Here is a 23,077-nt window from a genome sequence, read left to right on the forward strand (position 1 = left end):
TAGACTTTGTGGGTACATAGATGCAGATTGGGCAGGTAGTTCAGTGGACAAGAAAAGTACCTTCAGGTATTGCTTCAGTGTTGGATCAGGGATGGTTTCTTGGTGTAGCAGGAAGCAAAAGTCAGTAGCACTGAGCTCTACAGAAGCAGAGTATATGGCAGCTAGCACAACTATGTGCGAAGCTATATGGCTTCGGAAGCTACTAGTAAGCTTGTTCAGGCAAAGGATGGAGGCGACCAGTGTCTATTGTGATAATTAGAGTTGCATAAAGCTCTCTGAGAATCCAATGTTTCATGACAGGTCGAAGCACATCGATATTCAGTATCACTTCATCAAAGATTGTGTACAGCGAGGAATAGTCCAACTACAATATGTTCCCACAAAAGAGCAGGTTGCAGATATACTCACGAAAGCTCTAGGGAGAGCTAAATTGCAGCTGTGATTTTATTCGTTATTTGCCATAGTAAATAAACTGCAGAATTAATTTCTGAGTTAGAAGAATAATCTCCAGTAGCTGCAATAGATAAAATTTCACAAACAATGATTTGGATAAAGTCAAAAAGGTGGTGTGCCATCCTGAGGCATACCATAATTGACTCATATGATCTCATGATGGCTACCAGGAGGGTCTTAGATATGTTCACAGAGTCTCTGGAATAACACCTCCCTAAAAACCATGTCAAACGCCTTCCAAAAGGCTACAACGAAACTATAAACCTTCAAGAGCAATAACAGGACTCATCAATAATGCTACAGAGTGTGCAGATGTAATCAATCGCCTAGTAGTTGGGGTGGAAACTTGCTTGTTTTCCAACCCTAAGATGGAAACTCTCCAGCTCCTCAGAAAGTCATCAATGTAAGATTACAGCGTAGAGCTTGGATAATGTATGACACACCATGATAGTCTGATAGTTTTTCAGATCAAAATTGTTAACTAGTTTATGTATTGGATGAATAATGTGTTTTGTCTAGAGGGGGGAGGGTGTGGGGCCGGTGCCTGGACATTCAACATGGTTAACCATTAAATAAATTAGCTATATCGGACTCAAGCGACTAGATACCTTGCTTTAGGAATTCAGCCTAAATCCCTTCCACATTGTCTGCTCTGTTGGTACACATAGCTCTAACTGCTCTCTTAATGTCCCACTACAAGAAAAGGTGCCAGAGGTAGGAGAGGAGATGTGGGTGGGAGGTTGTCTAGGTATGTCATAAAGGGAGGTTGTGTGGGAGGACATGGTCTGGGGGTCAAGGTTAGGTGATACGATGTTGTGTCTAGGAAAATGGGTGGGTACACCGAAAGGCTTTCAAGGACTGGCAAAGGACCTCGCATAGATCTCATCTCTTCTGATAGAGAAATATTCATTATTTGTGGTGAAGGAGTTTACAATATGTTTTGCAGAGGCGAGGGGAGGAAGATGGATCACATGTGAAGGTGAGATAGAATTGTTTGTGGACGAATTTGCATTCATCATTGAACCAACAGATCATGGGGCAAAAGTTAGGGGTAGGCTTATGAGTGTGCTAATGAGTAGAGTGGAGGTAGGAATCTAGGGCAACTTCCACGAGAATCGTGGAGAGAATCTCATATTTCAATGTGGTTGCATCCAGAAACTCATCATTCAAGCAAGTTCGGCATCCATCCATTTCGCCTCAATGTCATTTTTTGCTTGGTCTCTTTCCTTCATAGAGTCAAGTCTCTCCATGATTCTACCACAAGGAGAGAGAGGTGCCTCTACATTGCACTTTGTTCCTCAAAGGCTCTAGCTCTATATTCTCCCTCAAGTTGTGCATAAGGTTGGTCTGCAGAGTCGTCTCAACTTCCCCAATTGATGACTATCTCCCAAAAGTGCCTCATGTTGCACTCAAATTGTCAAAGTTCCGAGGAAGCGGAAGTACCAACTTTTTCAACAAGGATCGGATCACATATCAGCAGTTCATGTGTCATTGTCATCCCATTCCGCAAGTTATATATTGTAAATGATCTTAGTAAAACCTTGAGTCTATGTAACAACCTAGGTAAGCCTGAAATTTGATGACAAATTCCATCCTAGGAGGTTTTTTAACCTCACTAATTACCTGTGTTTTTCGACACGGCTAATCATAAGAGTTTTTTCCCTCCAGCTTAAACCCCCAACGCTAGGGTGAAATTTATTGTCATATTATTTGGTGAGTTCTAGTGTTTTAGTCGACTCTGATGTAAAAGTTGTTTGGGAATAATTTAAATCAATTGGCTTAATTATTTTATTACAAATCACTTGGTTTAATAGATCATAATGTATTGCAGAAGGGTTATGTGTGTCGAGAGTCTAAAACAAATGTGTATTCCCTCTTTGAATCTTGTACATGAAAAATGATATGTATTAGAGGGTTGGAAAAATAATTAAATCCCGTCCTGTATAAATTAATTAATTTTTCTAGCAAAACTAATTTAAAATGCTAAGCCAGAAAATTAATTAATTAGAGTCAAGTTAAATTGTCTTAGGAAAACAAATTCTCCAAATGGAAAAATCTGTGGGTCTTAAAAGAATCAATTTTTAAAAGTCTTCCACTAAGGGAATATTGGCATGTTGCACGGGGACCTGTCCCCCAAGAAACCCTTCGTCCCCTACGTCTCCACATTCCGGGGACTTAAAAACGCCTAGGAAACGTTCTAGAATGGCAGGGGACCCCATTGGGGACTCAGGGACTTTTTAGGCATTCCCAATCTGTCCCTCACTCAAATCGGGGTCTTTTTTGATAAGTTTCCGCCGTCCCTCGAAAAATCAGGGACGTTTGACCAAGCAATAAACAAACATTAAAAATTAGAATCTTTCGTGCTATATCTAAATCCTACGACGCCATCTAAACCCTACGCGGCATAACATTTCGGATTTCCTTATTTCTTTGAGCAACGACGGCTGAGCTATGACGGCATACCTTTTTAAGTTTTACTGTTTTTACTCAGCGGTTGCAGTTTACAGTGGTTGCGGTTCACAGCTTACAGCATTCACAGTGGTTGCGGTTCACAGTTGGCACTAAATGGTATTCTTCAACAGTGCAGCAGCAAAGTCATATTTGTGGTTCCATCTTCAACAACGCACAGGTATGTTGACTCACAGCATTTGCCATTTGGCATTTACAATTTACATAGAGATTAATTTCTCGGTTCTGTTATCCAAGAATTTATTAAATTATTATAGTTACCAGTGCCTTGTGCCTTTGATTTGTATACTTTCAAGTGAATCATTCATAGTTAGTAATATTTTTACGGTTTCTAGATTTATGGGTTGGGTCATTTAAATTTTCGACTGAATCATTCATAGTTGACAATGGACATTACTTTTGTTTTTTATTTAGTAAAAATTAATGGAACAGTTTTGAAGTAAATCATTCTCTGTTGATCCATGAGAAAGGCAAATTTCAATAAAATTTTAAATATATATGCAGAAAATTATTAATTCAGCCCATACATGTAATTTTAATCACTTAATCATCATCGAGATTTGATAGAAAGATTAAATTAATAAATTTACAGTCTGATGTCTTCTGTATTGGGACAAAACTGGAAACAAATATGATAATAAGCTGCTACAGGTGCAGCGTCTTATTCCTTGAGCTGCTTCAGGCATACTGGATGACATTCCAAATATATATACTTCAAATGTTTATTAAATATTTTATTCCAAATCTGTATAAATATGGGAAACATCATCCCAAATCTGTTCCAAATTTGTATAAATCAGCATTGCCTTGAAGTATAACTGTTTCCCATATTTGAAATATATATTTCGGCCTCATGTACTTGAGCTGCTACAGGTCTAGGGACTAATGTTTCAGATCTGAAACAGTGGCTTCTTGGTTCAGCACCTCGATCCCCTCTTAACTGGTGGCTGGTACCAAAAATTACTAGATATTTCAAGGGTTCGGTCCCTTCCTCCTTCATAGACAGAGATGGATAATGAGCGGCAGCTTGGTCCACTTCTGCTACAATAATATGGCTCAATAAGATGTTAATTCTGAGGCCAGTTTCAGCTCTGTTTCTCACAAGAAAAACATCCTTGTTCAACTCTGATTACACACCCAAAAAGACAGCATGAACCTCTCACTTTACACACACAGCAAATAGAAAATTTAAATTTTAAATAACTTTTTAGAGTTTGAACAGAAGCATCTTTTATTTTTCTTGAAATCATGAATTCCAATTGTTTGAATCTTAATCTTACAAATTCTTTTGAATTTTCAGATGGATATCTCTTCTTCTCCATCTCCTCAATCTGAAATGAGGTCACCTCCAAATACAATGCCCGATCCAACTGAAGACTCAGCGTACAGTGCCATCAATGTGAAGAAACCATTGCTGCAATATGTCAAGAAAATCACCCAAAACAAGAAGAAAAATAGTGGTGGTTCACAGCAGTGGTTATGCAAACTTTGCAACCATGTATTTAATGGAAGCTACACTAGAGTTTACCATCATTTATTGGCTATTACAGGGGATGGAGTTAAAATATGCACTTGCTCATTGGAGAAAAGAGTTGAAATGACAAGGCTTCACATGATTGCCACAGGTGGGACTATTATGGAAGAGATAGAGGAGGACAGATCTTCCATTTTTAAAAAACCAAGAGTTCTCGGTTCAATGGAGTTCTCTCAAGGAGCAGTCAATGACAATGATGAACTTGATTCAATTCAGGGTCCTTGTAACACTATGACAAGTAGGAAAGCTGCTGTCATAGAGATGTTCAATACACAACGCAAGGATGAGGCAGATGATGCAGTGGCTGAATTTTTCTTTGCTAATGGAATTTCATTTAATGCCACCCGTTCTCCTCTCTACAAAGAGATGATGAGGAAAGTCATTGCTGCTGGCCCATCATTTCAACCCCCTGGTTATAATAAAATGAGGACAACTTTGCTAGATAGAGGGGTCTCAAAGATGCAAGGGTTGATGGAAGGCCTTAGGAAATCATGGGTTTTTTATGGATGTTCAGTTGTCATGGATGGCTGGACAAATATTCAACAAAGGCCTTTGTTGAACATCATTGTCACCTCTCCAAGTGGGCCCTATTTCTTAAGGGCAATTGATTGTACTGGAAAGTTGAAGGATGCAACTTTCCAATTTGAGGTATTGAAGGATGCAATTGAAGAGATTGGTCCTACAAATGTAGTTCAAGTTATCACAAATGTTGCACCAGTTTGTAGGTCTGCGGGGTTAATGATTCAAAACAGGTATAAGCATCTATTTTGGACTCCTTGTTGTGTGCATGCTTTGAATAATGCACTCAAAGACATTGGAAAAATTTCTTGGATCACTCGCATTATTTTGGATGCAAGAGAAGCACAAATGTTTATTTGCAACCACCATGCCTCTCTAGCTATTTACAGGATTTATGCAAAAAAAACAGTTCTTGAAACCAGCAAATACAAGGTATGCCACCTATTTTATTCTTCTTGATCGTATGCTAGTGGTGCAACAAGCCTTAAAAGCCACTGTTATCATTTCAGAGTGGTCTACATGGGGGGAATCCAAAACAGATCAGGGAAAGAAGATAAGACAAATGCTTTTGAATGAGGAATGGTGGCTTGATGTAAAATACATTGTCTCTTTCACATATCCAATAGTGGAGCTCATAAGATATGCAGATTCAGATTCCCCTAACCTTGGGAAAATATATGAGTCAATTGACAGCATGATTGGACATGTAAAATCCATTGTATGTCAAAGGGACCCCTCTTTGGAATCTTTTAATGAAATCCAAAAGTTGATAGAGAAGAGATGGAACCAGATGAACACACCTCTTCATATGGCTGCTTATGCACTTAATCCAAAGTGGTATGTGGAAAGGGAAGGCAGAGTTGCACCAATAGATGATCCTGAAGTGAAACTAGGATTTATTGATGCCATACAAAAGATGTATACAGAGGAGCAAGCAACCATAATTCGAGAACAATTTCTTGACTTTGCAATGCTTAATAGCCCCAATTTCACTATTTCTGCAAAGAAAGATTTGATGGGTATGGCACAGAGAAGTCCTAGTGGATGGTGGAGGATGTATGGGGACCAAACTCCAGAAATATGCACACTAGCTATGCATTTACTATCTCAAGTTGCTAGTTCCTCAGCTGCAGAAAGGAACTGGTCCACATATAGTTTTATCCACTCTATTAAGAGGAATAGGCTTACCTCTAAGAGAGCGGAAAAACTAGTTTATGTGCATAGCAGTCTTTGCCTTCTTACAAGGAAAACACCAGAGTATTTACAAGGACCAGCAGCACGATGGGATGTGGATCCTGAGGATCCTTCCCAGATTGATGATGAGGTGGATGATCCATCTCTCCAGGGAGGATTGGTAAATGTACCACTAGATGGCATTGACTTGCAGTTGCAGGGCATTGATGATGATGACAGAGAAGGAAGTGAGGCTCAAGCATTTTTGGACAACATTAATGCAGAGGATCTAAATTTATGAGTAGCTTTAGCCTTCATGATAGTATGGCCATTGAGTCAGGGACTTCATTGGCATTTTGTGTACTTAACTTATTATGATGCATTTTCCATTTGGCACTCACAATATGTATTATTTTGAATTTGGATTCTGGAACTATCTTATACATTGTTGTTTGGACCCCTTAAAGTGTTATCTTTTTGGTTTTATATTTATATTTTTTATTTTATAATCACTAAGATGAATAGATTTCTTAACTAGTTAGTGTTTATTAAATATTTCAATGTGTTCTACTTATCAAGTTAGCATTCATGTTTATGGCATATGCATATTATGTTTCAGTTTTTTATTTTAAATATTTATTATTCTTAAAAATTTTAAATATATAAAATTATTGTCCCCAACCTACCGTCCCCTGAAAATTTGGGGGTGCGCTCTAGCCTTCCCAGAAACTCGTCCCCCCGTCCCCAAACCCGATGCAACATAGGAATATTGTATATTTCAAAAAAAATTGGACCCTTGGACCTTGGTGGTTAAGTGAAAGTCAACTTTTTGAGGAAATTAGCTCAAAATTAAGGGGGTGCGCTCTAGCCGTCCCAAAAACTCGTCCCCCCGTCCCCAAACCCGATGCAACATAGGAATATTGTATATTTCAAAAAAAATTGGACCCTTGGACCTTGGTGGTTAAGTGAAAGTCAACTTTTTGAGGAAATTAGCTCAAAATAGTTAATTTTGAGCTAATTAAAATGGAATTAAAAGATAAATTCGAAAATTCCTCAAAAAAAGAAAAAATCAAGGGCTAAGATTAAAAGATCTTTAAGTGCTTATCAACGGCCAAGATTATTTTGACAAGGATCATAGAAACTAGCTGTTATTTTTTCATTTGGAGGATTTATCTATAAATTAGAGAGTCAGTTGAGTCTCTAGTCATCTTGATCTCTGGCTAGAATTGTTGCTAAAGCATTTTGTAAATTATTCTCCCGATGGGAACTATTTTTTCTACTGTAAAAAAAGACCTTGCGGTGCAACTCGAGGTGTTCTTGTTCGTTGATCTATGGTATGTATTGACTACGAGCTTCCTATGTGGTGTTTTACTTGATATATTTTGAGATAATACATAGTGTTTGAAGGTACTCAATCCTTGGTCTCCAAGTTCACAAACTGTGAACAAAGATCATTTTGCTTGAATTCCTAATTTTTATATGGTGGATTAAATCTTCGCTAGGGCTACGGTGAGCAATAATTTTTCTGAAGCATTTTGGCCATTCTTTAAAGAAAAAATATTTTTTCAAAATTTATTTAAAAACCCATGTACAATCTGTAAAATAATTTTATAATTTTAAGTGTAAATTATTTTTCTAACTTGGGTTAGGGCTTTAGATCTATTTTGTATATATTTGGGGTTTGGGTGTTTTTATTTTCATTTTTGCAGGTTGAATCAAGGGATCAAATGAGAGAATAGCTAAATCTAGACCCTTAAGGGTAAGATCTAGACTCTAGGCAATTTTGCAGGGACATTCACTGAAGATTTGACGGCAAAATTCAGATCCAAAAGAGAAAAAAATCGAGACACAGGTTTTCAATTTTTGGCCTCCTCTTGCCATTTCAACCCCCCGATCTATCATTTCATCCCTTTTATCCCCACAAATTCGTCTCCCTTAGCCTTATTCTTCTTTTCTTGGCCTCTTTTGCCCTAGAATTGACCTGAAACCCTAATTTGAAGTCTTAAAGCTAAATACTTAGCGGTTTTGCAAACTTAAGATCTCAAAATTCGTATTTTGCAAGCGGCAACATGATCCCAAAGTTTCAACGATTGGATATTCAAGGCCTTGGGCCTAGGGTTTGACCTTTAAACCCTTTAAAATTGGTTAAAATTGCATGATCTAGATTTTCACAAGTTTTGGCCACTTGGGCATTCTCTGATTTGACCAAGATCTAACATTTTTTGCTTGTTGGATTTTTCCACATAACTGAAATTTTCTGCAGATCTAAAATTTCTGAATCAAATACTTAATAAAAAGAGCCAAAAACTGAAATTTTCAGTTTCCAGCAAAAACTCGCTATTTTTAGACATTTTGGGCAGCATATTCAATATCTTTAGCTTGCTGATCTGTGACTAATTCATTGTTGTAATAAGTTTATCAGTTCTGAAATTTCTGAATCACATATCCTAAAAGCCCTAAAAATTGAGAATTTTGAGTTCAAGTGCATTTTTTCTATTTTTGGGCATATTAACCATCCATTTTTGTGATATTTAACTTGCTGATCTGTAACTGTTCACTGCTGTAATTTTAAAATCAGATCTGAAATATCACTAAATTAGTAAATACACTGTCATAAAGTGTGTTAATTTACATTGCTGGTCAAATTGGAAATTTTATGGTTTTATGTGTTGGGAAAGTTTCATCATTTGAAGTGGTTTATGCATTGTTGACATAACATTGATAAGCTTTGAATTTTCTGAAGTGTTATTGCTGATATAAACTATCATAAATCTGAATTTGACTTATCTCATCTTGCCCTAAAAGGTTGTCTATCTTTGCACTCAAAATCTGACATTGATCTTGATTGATTGGCATAATATCTTGTGATAATAATCATTGGTGGATAAATTAGTTACTTGGTATCTTGTGAAGTATTGTTGAAGTTTACACTTGTATCTCTTAACACGTATCTTGTTTAAGATTGTATCACAACATTGTTAAGTACTCTTGCCTTAAGAAAAATTCTCAATAAGTACTTAAATAACTTAAGCAATCTTAACTCAAGATAATCTCACCCATAATCTATTGCATAAGCATATTAGATTTAGATTGCATTAATAATTTACCTCCTAGCATAAGCTAGGTTGATAGAGACATAGGACAACCCTTCTTATCTAGCTTGAGGGGCCTCGACAACTCTTCAGTGGTTAACACGGTGACCTTGCAGTTGTCAGAGCCACAGTCTCTGCAGCGCCGGAGGCATTGAGTGATAGGAGCCTAACAGAAGGTATCATTAATTAGGCCCTAGCCTGCTTCCTGTTAGCCTCCTTCCCAACATCAAAATAGTCAAGGGAAGGTTCACTTAGACTAGGCATCTAACTAAAATTTACCAAGATCACTGCATCTCACATAGGTTCTAGGATTTTCATATCATATAGGTCAATCAACCATTCAAGCAGCGAGTGTCCATCTAGTTATTTGGTTCCAATTTATAAGAAGCAAGAATTTGTGACTCCATTAAGGCACTGGTCTCATAATAGAAAATCTAATCTTATCAATAATATTGGTTAATTTCAACCAAGTGGCTAGGCCACTTATCCGTGTCTCCCAAACAAGTTGGTTTCCAACTTGTTTTCCTTCATCTCATTCCATAGGTACTACCCCCCATAGCTGCTTGATGGGAGACAGCGAGAACAGAATGGGCAGGAATCAAAGTGATAGCCCATGTCCTAAGCGTTGTCACGGTGCCTGTACAATCTGGTCAACAACACCTCCCCCCTTTCAAATTCTCCCTTGATGTGTCGAGCCACTTTTATACAAAGAAAATTTGGTGCTTTAACCCCAAGACTCCACAGAGTTTTAAACTGCTTGGCGTACTAATTGACATTTTGATGAAACATAAAAATGGAAGATAACAATAAGGCTTAAATTAAAACTTCCAAAAGTAAAGGAGAGGTTCTAACAATAATGAAGTAGAGGCAAAACAATAAATTGATGTCTACAGCTAATGAATTCCTACAATTTTAGAAGTACTTGAAATATTGGAAGAATATACATAAATTTTTCTAGGTATCTCGGATTGAAGAACTTTCAAGAGTCTAACGCTTGTATTACACAAATTCCTATAAATATGATTAAGTATTTTCAAGAATATCCACAGTCAACATCATATAAAACCTATGTTGCACAAGGACCCGTCCCCACCAAAATTCATGGTGTTTCCTTGTCTCAACGATTCAGGTACGTTGGAACTCGTCGGAAACTTCCCTAATTGCTCAACGACTCCATCAAGGACTTGGGGACTTAGGTTGTCCCTCAAAAAATTGGGGACTTTTCGGGGGACTTTAGGACGTCCCCCAATATCATGTACATTAAACTTTAAAAATTCTAAATCAACAAAAAAAAAATAAAACCTAAGTTCTAAACTTTAAATTCAAAAAAAAAAAATTGAAACCTAAACCCTATCGCAACCTAAACCTATCAACTAAACTAAACCTATCACATACTACACACTACACTACACAACGGCGACAAAAGTAAACATTGTTACAGAGACACGGCAGCGAAGGTAAACACGGGTTGCAAAGGTTGTAGGTAAACACTAAGCTCGAGCAAAGGTTGCAGGTAAACACAGATTGCGAGGGTTGTCGATAAGAGTCAAGCAAAGTCTAAGACTGCGAGAGAAGGTAAACATTGAACAGAGAACTCCATTCACGGCGGCAAAGGTAGACAGAGCTGAGAGAACTCAAGCAAAGGTTGAAGGTGAGGTAAGAGTTGAGCAACAGGGTGAAGTCTGAGACTCCTAATTTGGGATTTATAATAAAATTGCAATGACTTATTCATGTTTACGGTCACTGTACTCCATGAATTAATGTGCCTTCAATTTGAACTTGTCCCTTTCTCCATGTCTATGACAAACCTTTTCTTGGCATGAATCTTCGAAATTTCCCTATGCCACAATTGCCACGACTTTAACATCATGTTAAATATATGCAAGAGACAAGCAGGAGAGACTAGATAATACATCAATGTGCTACTAAATTATTAGTGGTGTTGTTTATATACGTAGCAAGTTCCTTTATTCAATTTAGAAACCAATCAACTAATTCCCTGGATACATTAACATAAACATCATTTATTATATATAATTTATTTCACTTTATGACATTATTACTTTTGTACATATCATTTGTTACTCCTGAAATTAACATTATAATGGCTAACTCATCTTTAACACTTATGTTATCAGGTAAATAGACGGGATGGTAATACTCTTTGTGCTCTAATTCTAAATGATTATGAAATACATTACACTGATGACAAGTCTCGCAAGGTTCTTAATTTCTAGACTCTTAATTTGGGATTTATAATTAAATTTTAGTGACTTGTTCATGTTTACAATTTTATTAAATTTGACTGTCTTTAAAGTTTAATTGCTACTTAAATTTTGAAATGATTTACCATGCATCATAAGTGTAGGAATTTACAGGGTAAGTTCCTCAAAAAGAACACCAAAAGGACACCGCTTACAACCAGATCTCAAATCAATACACCAGTATTTTTGACGTGGTTAAAACCCTCAAAGTGCAAGGAGGGAAACAGTCCACGGCCTGTCCCAATGTGGGTACTACAGGCAATTTATTAATCAAAGAATGAAAATTTACATAAGCTTCTCTCATGCACGGATTACCCGAACAATGACCCTCCATGCGCTTTAAATAGAACTCATGGACCAATCGGGTGTCAAGCCACGGATCAAGTGTCGATAATACCGAGGTGAGAGTGAACTGTCGGATCACTACATATCGTGACCGTCGGATTGTAAGTTACAAAATGTACAACGGTAAAGAAACACACTTTACCTAACTCTATACTAGACCAAGTTGAACTTAACTATATCCTATGTGTCGGAATATCCTAACATCCCCCCTTAAGAACAACTTGGGATAGGATTGAAGGATTTACAAATATGACACAATAGGAGAAGGAAGGAGGCACTAGAGCCTATCCCCCCTTAGTGACAACTTCCTGAACTCCAAGCATATATCGAAGTTTAGTGAACTTCGCCTCTGTGAGAGCCTTTGTGAAGATGTCTGCAACCTGATCATCTGTTGGACAATATTGCACTTCAAGAACATGGTCATGAATGAGCTTTCTGATGAAGTGCATGTGTAGTTCAATGTGTTTGCTGCGCTGATGCTGGACTGGATCTTTGCATAGCTGAATGGCACTTTGATTATCACACCAAAGTGTGGTTGGATGCTGCTGCTCAAAGCCAAACTCTGATAGGATCTGACGAAGCCACAAGGCTTCCTTACTAGCTTCCACGGCACCACGATACTCTGCTTCTGCTGACGAAAGAGAAATAGCAGCCTGTTTCTTACAAGTCCATGTAATAGGTCCTGAACCAAGAGTGAAGACATAACCGACAGTAGACTTCCGATCATCAGGGTCACCAGCCCAATCAGAATCAGTGAAACCAACTAACAGAGGAGCTGCTTTGGCACTGTAATGAATCCCAAACTATATTGTACCTCGAACATAACGAAGTATTCTTTTAGCTGCTTTCCAATGACTTTCACGGGGGTTTTGCATAAAACGAGCAACAAGGCCAACAGCAAAGGAAAGATCAGGACGAGTATGGGTTAAATACAAGAGTTTTCCGACAAGTTGACGGTATAAGGTAGCATCAACTTCAGGAGAAGTACAAGAGACTGAAAGTTTGACTCCAGACTGAAAGGGAGAAGGGGCAGGCTTACAGTCTTCCATGTGAAAATGACGAAGAATATCACAAGCATATTTGGACTGGGAAAGGAAAATACCCTCCTGGGATTGCAAGACTTGAAGACCGAGAAAATAATGTAAGTGTCCTAAGTCTGTCATTTCAAATTTCTTTTTAAGGCTGGACTTCACATGGTTTATAAGGTTGGGATCACTACCAGTAAGAATAAGATCATCAACATAAAGAACAAGGATGATAAGAGAGTTGCCCACTTTCTTGGTGTAGACAGTATTGTCAGAATGACACCTAGAAAAGCCAGATTCTAAAAGAAAGCTATCCATTTTGGCATACCAAGCCCGAGGAGCTTGCTTGAGGCCATAAAGGGATTTCTTAAGTCGACAAACAAGGCTGGAGTCTGTTTGTATGAAGCCAATGGGTTGTTCCATATAGATTTCTTCCTGCAAGTCCCCATGCAAGAAGGCAGATTTAACATCCATCTGATGGACTTCCCATTTTAAAGAGGCAGCAAGGGAAAGAACAAGGCGGATAGAGTTCATTTTGGCAACAGGGGAGAAGGTTTCAGTGTAGTCAATGCCTTCAACTTGTGAAAAGCCCTTAGCAACGAGACGAGCTTTATGTTTATCAACTTTCCCATCTGGTCCATACTTGGTTCTGTAAACCCATTTACATCTAACAAGTTTGCGTCCCTTTGGTAGAGGAACAAGATCCCATGTATCATTTGTCATCAATGAATGATATTCTTCATTCATAGCTGCTTCCCAATGTGGATGGCCTGAAGCTTCTGCAAAAGTGTCAGGATCATGATTTACTGGAGCTTGAGCCAGTAAAGAAGAGGCTCTTTCAAACTGAGAACGTGTACGTCGCTGATTTGTAGGATCACCGGCAAGATCACCTGCTGCATCCCGAGTAGCACGGACCCATCGTGGAAGTTGAGGATCCTGAGAAGGTGGGGGAGGATTATCATCCTCGCTTTCATCATCTGAAGAAGAAATGTTTTCAAAAGTAGAAGAGATAGGAAGAGGTGGCACATCCGCCGGACTAGGCTCGCAGGCCGATTTATTTTCATCAAACTTTACATCTCTTTTAATGATAACATTTTTGGACTTAAATGGAATAAGTCTATAACCTTTTACATCTTCAGAATATCCAACAAAAGTACATTTCTCACTCTTAGGTTCTAAAGCTTTATGCTTTTCATCTGGAATATGGGCCCATGCTTCACTTCCAAACACACGAAAGTGACTTACATCTGGTTTAATGGAACTCCAAGCTTCTTCTGGAGTGATATTCTCTAGAACCTTAGTAGGAGTGCGATTGATTATATAATTTGCACAATTAATTGCTTCGGCCCAAAAACTAAGACTGAGTCCTTTAGATTGCAGCATACAATTAGCCATTTCCTTTAAGGTGTGATTTTTCCTTTCAGCTACACCATTTTGTTGTGGAGTGTATGGAACAGTATGTTGCATTTGAATTCCATTTTCGGTGCAAAAGTTGATGAATGTGTTTTTAACATATTCTCCACCATTATCAGTTCTTAGCTTAAGAATTTGATGTCCAGATTGTTTTTCAACAAAGGCTTTGAAGGCCAAAAAGGTGTTAAATACTTCGCTCTTGAGTTTTAAGAAGTATACCCAAGTGCGTCTGGAGAAATCATCAATGAAAGTTAAGAAGTACTTGCAGCCAGAGAATGAAGCAACAAGAAGAGGACCACATAAATCACTGTGCACAAGCTGTAAAGGGGCTGAGGCGTGCCAAGAGGCACGTTTGTCAAAACTGTCCCGATGATGTTTTCCGAGTACACATCCGGAACAAACACCATCTCTGCAAGATACCATAGGAAGACCTGTCACCATATTTTCTTTACATAGATGCTGAAGGGAGCGATAGTTTAAGTGACCAAATCGCTCATGCCAAAGTTTGCTCACTTCATCATTATGAGCAATAAATACTGAGGGAAGATTTGATGACCCAAAGTTGTGAAACTTATACAACCTTTTGGAATCATCAGCAAGACCAGTTGCTAGAATGTGTTTAGGATCTTTTAGATCCTTGATTACAACATCATGAGGTGAAAATTCAACAATTTTACCTTCACCTGAATGAGTTATCTGATAGACAGATAGAAGGTTGCAGGATAAGGTTGGAACACATAATACATCATTAAACTGACCATTGTCTAGATGAACAGTTCCAGTCCCTTCAACATTAAGAGATCTATCATCACCAACATATATATTTTTGGTGTTACAATCATTTAAAGAAGAAAACATGGCTTGGTTTTTGGCCATGTGACAAGAGGCTCCAGAATCAATGAGCCACTCATGAGAATGAGAAGAAGAAGAAGATACATTTAATGCATAACCAGACTGAGATGATTGACAATGACATGCAGAAAGTGCCATTCCGGAAGTTGAAGTTGAAGTAGGCTCCACATGGATGTTATGTTTCTTCATTGCGGCTTCCAAGGCTTCCATCTTCTTAAAGCATTTAGATTCTAAGTGGCCATCTCGATTACAAAAGTTACAATGTCTATCAGTGTTCTTCCATTTGTTTTTATTGGTCTTATCATTTTGCTGAAATGATCTTTCATTTTGAGGCTGAGATGGTTTAGGACCATTCTTTTGAGGATATGACTTCTTAGGATTCTTTGAATTTGGTTGCTGCTGGGCGGCTAACGCTTTCGTGGAAGAGTTTTCAAGATTAAGAAGACCAAGGTGTAAGAGTTTTTCTTATTCTCTTATTAAGGAATCACAAAAGGAGTCAAAGGAAGGGGCCTTGTAGTCTTGTCCTTGACAAATGAAAGCTTCCCTTGTAGAATGGAAAGTGGAAACAAATACAGAGTAGGCTGGTCCCAACTTAGTAAGGATGGAATAAATAAGGTTACCATCTTCTTTCTTAACTTTAACACCTTCCAAGAGATATCTAAGGGTCTTGAATTTGGACAAGAAATCTTCAATGCAAGAAAAATTATTAGGATCCAAAGTAAGCAGCTCATTTTCAAGTTGATGGGCTCTAATTTCATTTTTAATCCCAAAAACTTTAGTGAGTTTTTCTAATGCTTCATGAGGAGTCTCAAGTTCTGCAATGTGGAATCTAAGATCAGGAGAAATAGACATCCCTATCAAACCACGTGCTTGATCTTGTCTATTTTCCCATTTTGCAGCCTTGTCTTCATCTTTTGGTTTCTTCTCTTGGTCGGTGGCTATTCTGAAGAGACCTTTACTTCTAAGTAAATCTTCCATGTAGGCTACCCATTGGAAGTAGTTAGTGCTGTCAAGAATGACTTGGCATGGACTTTCCATTTTAAAAAAAACTGAAGCTGAAGATGCTGAAAGTAAGTGTTCCAATGGATAGATCTCGAAAAAATAGGCGGTTTTAAAAAAAACGGCTCTGAAAAAGGCTTCCGGATGAAGAAGTTATGGCTTTTTGAAAAAAAATTGTTGACGTTGCCGGCAAAGTGCGCGAATGTGCGGGAATGAAAAAAATCTGCCCCCACAAAATGGAGGCTTGAACCCAAGACTTCTACTCTCTTAAAATAGCTTTGAACCAATTGATCTATACAAAAAAATTGAGAGAGAGAGAGAGGGGGGGGGGGGGCCTTGGTTTGCGTGCCTGCCTTGAGAAAGCTCTTTTTCCTTACAAAACACAAAACACAAAACCCAACACGAATATGCAAAGAAAAACGAACCTTGCGGCTCGAAGTTAGCTTTAGCCAAAAAACTAGAAATTTTTAAAAAAAAATCTCAAAGTTGGCTTTAGCCGAAAAACTAAATATTTTTCTCAATGTTTCTGATTTTCCAAGATCACACTAAGGTGCAGGGAAAAGAGCATACGCATGAGAAAAATCCTTCCTTTCTGTTTCTGATTTGCCCAAATCGCACAGAGTCGCAGGGCAAAGAGCATACGCAGAAATGAAAGGTATAGATCCGGTTAAAAAAAAGGGCTAAATAAACTGAGACCGAAATAAGCAGAGAGAAAATAACAGTAAATTGCAAAAAAAACACTGTATACCTCCCGATCTGAAAAATGACGCAGCTAGGGCTACCGGAAACCTTTTTGCGTGAAACGAAAGGGGTTCCTCACTGGAACAGATGCTCCGAACGCAACAGAGCAGTCCTCTCGGCCCGAAAGCAGTCAGAAACAGCAGATCTAGGAAACGACAGCCGCATGCAGTTCTACCGGCTTCAGATTTGGATCACCAACAGACGCGGCCCTCAAATAGCTCTGATACCATGTAGGAATTTACAGGGTAAGTTCCTCAGAAAGAACACCAAAAGGACACTGCTCACAACCAGATCTCAAATCAATACACCAGTATTTTTGACGTGGTTAAAACCCTCAAAGTGCAAGGAGGGAAACAGTCCACGGCCTGTCCCAATGTGGGTACTACAGGCAATTTATTAATCAAAGAACGAAAATTTACATAAGCTTCTCTCATGCACGGATTACCCGAACAATGACCCTCCATGCGCTTTAAATAGAACTCATGGACCAATCGGGTGTCAAGCCACGGATCAAGTGTCGGTAATACCGAGGTGAGAGTGAACCGTCGGATCACTACATATCGTGACCATCGGATTGTAAGTTACAAAATGTACAACGGTAAAGAAACACACTTTACCTAACTCTAACCTAACTCTATACTAGACCAAGTTGAACTTAACTATATCCTATGTGTCGGAATATCCTAACAATAAGAATGATTATGTAAACAATAGTAGATTGTAGGTTGTAGCAGACTAATAGTACTTCTTAAGTTCTTGACAATGGGCAATGATGACGAGATTTGTAATAGTTCTAATTTTTATATTTTAATTTATCATTCATGTTTATGCTGAATTACTAAATTTTATTTTCATTTTTTAATAAATATAAAAATTAGTTGCCGCACTTGTCATCCCCAACCTGCCATCCCCTGAAAATTTGGGGGTGCCCTCTAGCCGTCCCGGAAACTCATCCCCCCGTACCCCTAGTCCCCCCGTCCCAACAACCAGTGCAACATAGTATAAAACAACTTTTACAAGATCTGTCGAAATTTACAGTCTTCAATTTAGAGAGCCAACCTAAACTTTTCATTTTAAACTTTTGACAATTAGATTATTAACATTTCCATTTTCTAATTTTGAACATTTGAATATGTTAAGAATACTTAGATTAAAAGTCAATCAAACTGGAATATAATCTTTAGAAAAGTGCTTAAGTTTTGATAAATGCATTCAACTGGATTTCTTGGAAAGTTAAAACAGACAGCAATATCACCATTTCGAATGAAAAGGTAATAAACACCAAAACAGGAGTAAAACCTAAATTTGTAGCCTACCTTGGACTCCCTATTATACAATTCTTCCCCTATCAGGAAATGAGACAAACTTGTAGGAGCATACCTTCGTTTACTGCTGATGGAGGTAAAGCAGGTGGCCAAACATCCATGCTATCACTAGAATTCTTTTTTCCAGTGTGTGACTTTGCAGGTGCTGGTGGTATACTATCACTTGAATTTTTTCCTTCAGAGTTCGACTTTGCAGGTGGTGGTGGTATACTATCGCTTGAATTTTTTCCTTCAGAGTTTGACTTTGCAGGCGGCGGAGGTACAGCTGCCTGCAATCTCTCCCATAGTTCAGAACAATTAGTCCTCCAAAATCCTATCTTTTCATTGGCCCGATCATAGGTTACGAGCATGTTGCGGACCACTATACCTACACAGATCCAAAATGACCCAAGCAGAATAAACATATTAAGCAAGACCTTCAAGCGAAACAATCACTTCCTTCTCATGTGCTGCAAATAAAACATAGAGCCTATTTTTTCAAGATGCAATTGCAAATGTATTAAGAAAACAGCTGCACTGTCATTTGTCTCAATGGATATTGATGTCATATAACATTATCAAACATCTCTGACTGTCCCAGGAAAAGAAAATAATGCTCAAGAACTAGGCCAGTTATTAAAAACCATTTTTACAAGAAGCAATTGCATATGTATTAAGAAAACAGCAGCACTGTCATTTATCTATGTGGATATTGATGTCAGACAACGGAATCAAACATTTCTGACTGTACCAGTAAAAGAAAATAATGCTCAAGAACTAAGTCAGTTATTAAAGCCACCGGGGCCCAAGAATCATGAAAACACACAATATAATCTTTATCTGATTTTCAAGTACTCAATTTTGAGGTAGTATCCAAATAGCAAAGCTGATTTCTGAAAAACAAAGAGAATGCATATCAAAGGTATTCCAGGTTCAACAGACTTTTACATCAATGCCTACTATCAAGTTATCAACCATAATAGGACCAAACATGGTATAATACTATAATGTCCATAGCTCATTTCTCATTTATGTTTACCATTTTGGCTGATTCTTACTGAGTCCTAAGTTTAATTGCAAAAACCAATTGACCACATTCAGTGCATAATAGCATACATGTAAAGCCACCTACCACCAAGAAGAGTAGTGGGATCTTTTCCATTTTGGAAAATTCCCAGGCAGTAAGCACCATGCACTTTGGAATGCTGTCAAACAAGTTAACATAATAAGTTAATAAAACAAGCACAATAAAATAAATCAGGTCATACACAATCTTACTGATTAGAAATAAAATTAGCCAAGGTTGAACACAAATCAGATGGATAGTTTACCCGGAATATGTAATTTTCAGGAGCCAATTGAACTTTTTGGCCATTACCAAGTAGCAAATCAATTTGTGGAAAATGTTTGCTGAGCTGTGAAACATCTCTGATAACACAGTTACATCAACCATTAGTTTTAATACCAAGAAAGAAAGTACGTTGGGTTTGTATATTTGTTGAGCCCTTCCTATCTTAATGATTGAAAGCAACATTTAACCACTGGATGGAGTACATTACCTTCCAGCACCAGAAAAGCAAATGTCAGGATATGATGGATCTGGACCAGAAATTCGCTTGAGCGAATGAAGATGCTTTATCACCTGAATAGGACCTCCAAACTTGTGATTTTTTATCAACCATCACAATAGACATTTCAATGTAATCGGAAGTTATTAATTCACTAGAAATCCAGATCTAAATTCCTACGAACACCAAACTTGCCAGCTGTGCTTTTACAAGTTTCAAATAATGTCCATGCAAATTTGCATTATATTAAAATGTAATCGGGTTACACATGCCCACAACAGCATAGCATGATTCTTCAGTCAATTATTATCAAATGCCCTGAGAGTAGTTAAAGAGATTCAAGAATAGACGAGGGATTTACAAATTTGTCCTTCCACCATATATACAGGGAACTCAATTCCTTGGCTGATTCTTTGTCAAAATATGGTATTCAAATTAATGCACGGTCTTGGGCAGTGATGGAAATAAAGGGCAGGATTCCCCAGCTTGAACTTCATCTTTCAATATTTGATTATGGATAGAATGATGTCTTGTTTGTTTTTCTGCTTTAAGATGCAGAAGCAATATTCTGATCTGAACAAGGACACATTAATTTGTGAAGATTGTTGCTGGTGTCGAGATTTCTGTGATTTGTTTGAGCTGAAAAATGATGCTGTTTATGCTGCTTATTCAGATGTTTTTACAGGACAGACATTACGTTTCTGGAATCTTCCACTCAGCTTTTCTTCTTTGGAATGGGATTGAAGGCTATGCCCACTTTTAGACGACTATCAATAGTCAAATATATGTAATATGAACATTTACAGGTGGATACTGAGGACTGTTATATTCATTTTAAGTTTCTTCTGAACAGTTTAGGGAGATCTGAAAAGAGTTCTTGCAGACCTCTTAGTTTCTTCCTTTTTGCTTGAAAAGAGTGGTCATATGGAATACTCTTTAATGCTCTCAGCATACACAATATGTAATTTCAGCTATTCTTGAATAGACATTATGAACTTTTTCCAATGAAAAAAAAAACTGACAAAATATTCTGCTTTGAAGAATTTAAAAAAAAAACAGTGTGCGTGAGAGCTAGTTTGAATAAAAAATTTAAAAACCGAATTACTTAGACCAAGGATTGATTGACCATATTCCTCTTATATTCAATCATTTTGATCCATTTGCAGCTAGTTGGGCAGCATATGTTAAATGGGAGTTCAAATGGAAGTTACTGCATTTGATACTTCTACTATTAATGTCTGTTACAGAGACTACAAATGTTCCAGAGTCTAGATAATAGTGCAACAATAAAAAGGGCACTGACAAGTCCATACCCAAGATCTAGAAAAGCTCTGAACAGTGGAAAAAGGAGAAGAGAAAACAATGACAAGGTACAGGCTCTATTTTATTGTCTGTCCTTGGAAAGAAATTCTCAGAGTAATGATCATAAGAGAACTGAGAAGTCTTTAGTAATATAAAGACAATCAATAACATGACCAAGCAATTTTTTATGTTTATCACTGAACCAATGCCTGGATGACTAAGTTGCAAGAAATGCAGAAACGTTTCAGAGTTTCCGAAACGGGTACGTTTAGAAACGTCACCTCCCAAAAATGGAAACGCCGGTCGAAACGTCAGCTAAAACGCCATATATGTATATATAAATAAATAAATATATATATATATAAGTGAATAACACATTATCTTTGCAAGAAAAAAAGGAACAAGACCCATAGATGACAATTTAGAAGGAAAAACAAGTCTATTATAACTCTCATAGATGATTTCATGATGGTCGAGTTTCGCCAAGTTTTGGCTAAGTTTCGTAGTTTTGGGTACAAGTACGGCCCAAAATGTCGGATTCCTAGAAAATTCGTGCAACATTGCTGGATGAGGAGGCCTTGCCTGTTATAGGCCATTTTGTCACATCCGATCAGTGAGCCTCCTAATGGGATCAATCAGCATCCTATTCCCCCTTGTCACCATCTTGAACAAAGCCCTGTGCATGTACCTTTCATTTCCCAGAGTTTCAGCCCTGAACTGCTTCATCTGAGTTAGTTTGAGGACCAACACTCCCTATAGGCCTACTGGGGTGCGTTCACCAGAAGGTTGCCCCACTGTGGCCTGCGTTAGTCACCAGCAGGTTGCTCCCTTTTGCACCTACATTGGTTCAAGAAATACCAAAGAATGATCAGGATTCTGGAAGCCTCCTCTTCTAGGAGTTTCCAGAAGTTGTTACTACTACTTACCTTGGATAAAACATTTGGATCCTAGGCCTCCCCGCCCAACATCCTCTGCACTGCTGCATCCTATACCGCTGCCCATGGCCCTGCTACTACCACTGCTGCATCCTTACGGCAACTCCCTCTACATTTGTGTTGCTGTTGGTCCATCCTCCCAACACTGCAATTGCAATGCATCCCCCTCTCATCATGCTGCATCGTGCTACTGCACTGCAACTCAGTTATTGAGAAGTAAGTAACTGATCCACCCAACATCTGACATCCCTGTCAGGCTAGAAACACTCCTCATGTTGAAGCTCTCTTTGTCGCTAACAAGTGCTCCCTCTACTGACCTCTACGCTGCTGTAACAACTCTCTGTATCTCGCACCGTTGCACACCTCTTTGTGCCATCCTGCATTGGTGCAACACTCACGTGCCTCTCGCACTATTTCAACCTACTAGCCTCACACTGCCCGTGGACTCCTGCACTGGTGCAACACTCCCGTGCCTCTCGCACTATTGCAGCCTGCTAGCCTCGCGCTCCGAGGACTCCTACACTGTAATACTCTACCGTCTCTACCTACATCCACCAGTCCTGCTACTCCTCTTTGGGGCTTCCATAGCAAGGTATAATCCAAGATGTTGGGTACCTTAAGGATCTTACCCCTCATCGTCTGTAATCCACCTGAATACAATCCGATGTCTCCCCACTTCTTCTCAAGTGGCACATGAGCACTCATGGCACAATCGTCATCCTCCTCGACTTCTTTCTTCGCCCTCGCTAGCGCTACCTTCGAGTCAGAAACCTCTCCCTTGTTCTTCTTCCTTGGACACTGGTTCGCATAGTGACCCAGTTCCCAATGGAAGCACTTGACCTTAGAGAGGTCCTTCTTCTTCCTCTTCTCCTGCCTTCCCGCAAATGCTAGAATCACATCCTCTTCCTCTTCCTTCTTGATCCTGACCCCTTTGCCGCTACTCCCCGCCTTGGTCGGTCATCTGATCTCTTCTTGACAAAGAACCGTCCACAGTTCTTCCCAATCCGGAAGACTCGGTCTGCCTAGTATGCTCTGGACAAATGTCTCCCAATCCTCAGAGACTGCGTTAAGCGCGCTCCTCACCATCAA

At 38.5% G+C, this 23,077-nt stretch overlaps 1 protein-coding gene across 2 annotated transcripts in view; it reads right to left on the reverse strand.

Moving 5' to 3' along the window:
- The window catches only part of LOC149139878 (aspartic proteinase CDR1-like), a 91,185-nt gene that overhangs the window by 44,983 nt on the left and 23,125 nt on the right, over positions 1-23,077 (reverse strand). For both annotated transcript variants that reach the window (XM_089448910.1, XM_089448908.1), the window contains exons 5-8: positions 19,743-19,825; positions 19,515-19,611; positions 19,316-19,388; positions 18,260-18,571 (exon numbers count right to left, since the gene is read on the reverse strand). In XM_089448910.1, the coding sequence (XP_089305036.1) occupies positions 18,260-18,571; positions 19,316-19,388; positions 19,515-19,611; positions 19,743-19,825 (565 nt within the window). The remainder of the gene's footprint in view (positions 1-18,259; positions 18,572-19,315; positions 19,389-19,514; positions 19,612-19,742; positions 19,826-23,077) is intronic.

This window comes from Pinus tabuliformis, chromosome X (assembly GCF_031772625.1).
Source record: "Pinus tabuliformis cultivar Carrire ecotype Pingquan chromosome X, CPIR1, whole genome shotgun sequence".
Taxonomy (NCBI): domain Eukaryota; kingdom Viridiplantae; phylum Streptophyta; class Pinopsida; order Pinales; family Pinaceae; genus Pinus; species Pinus tabuliformis.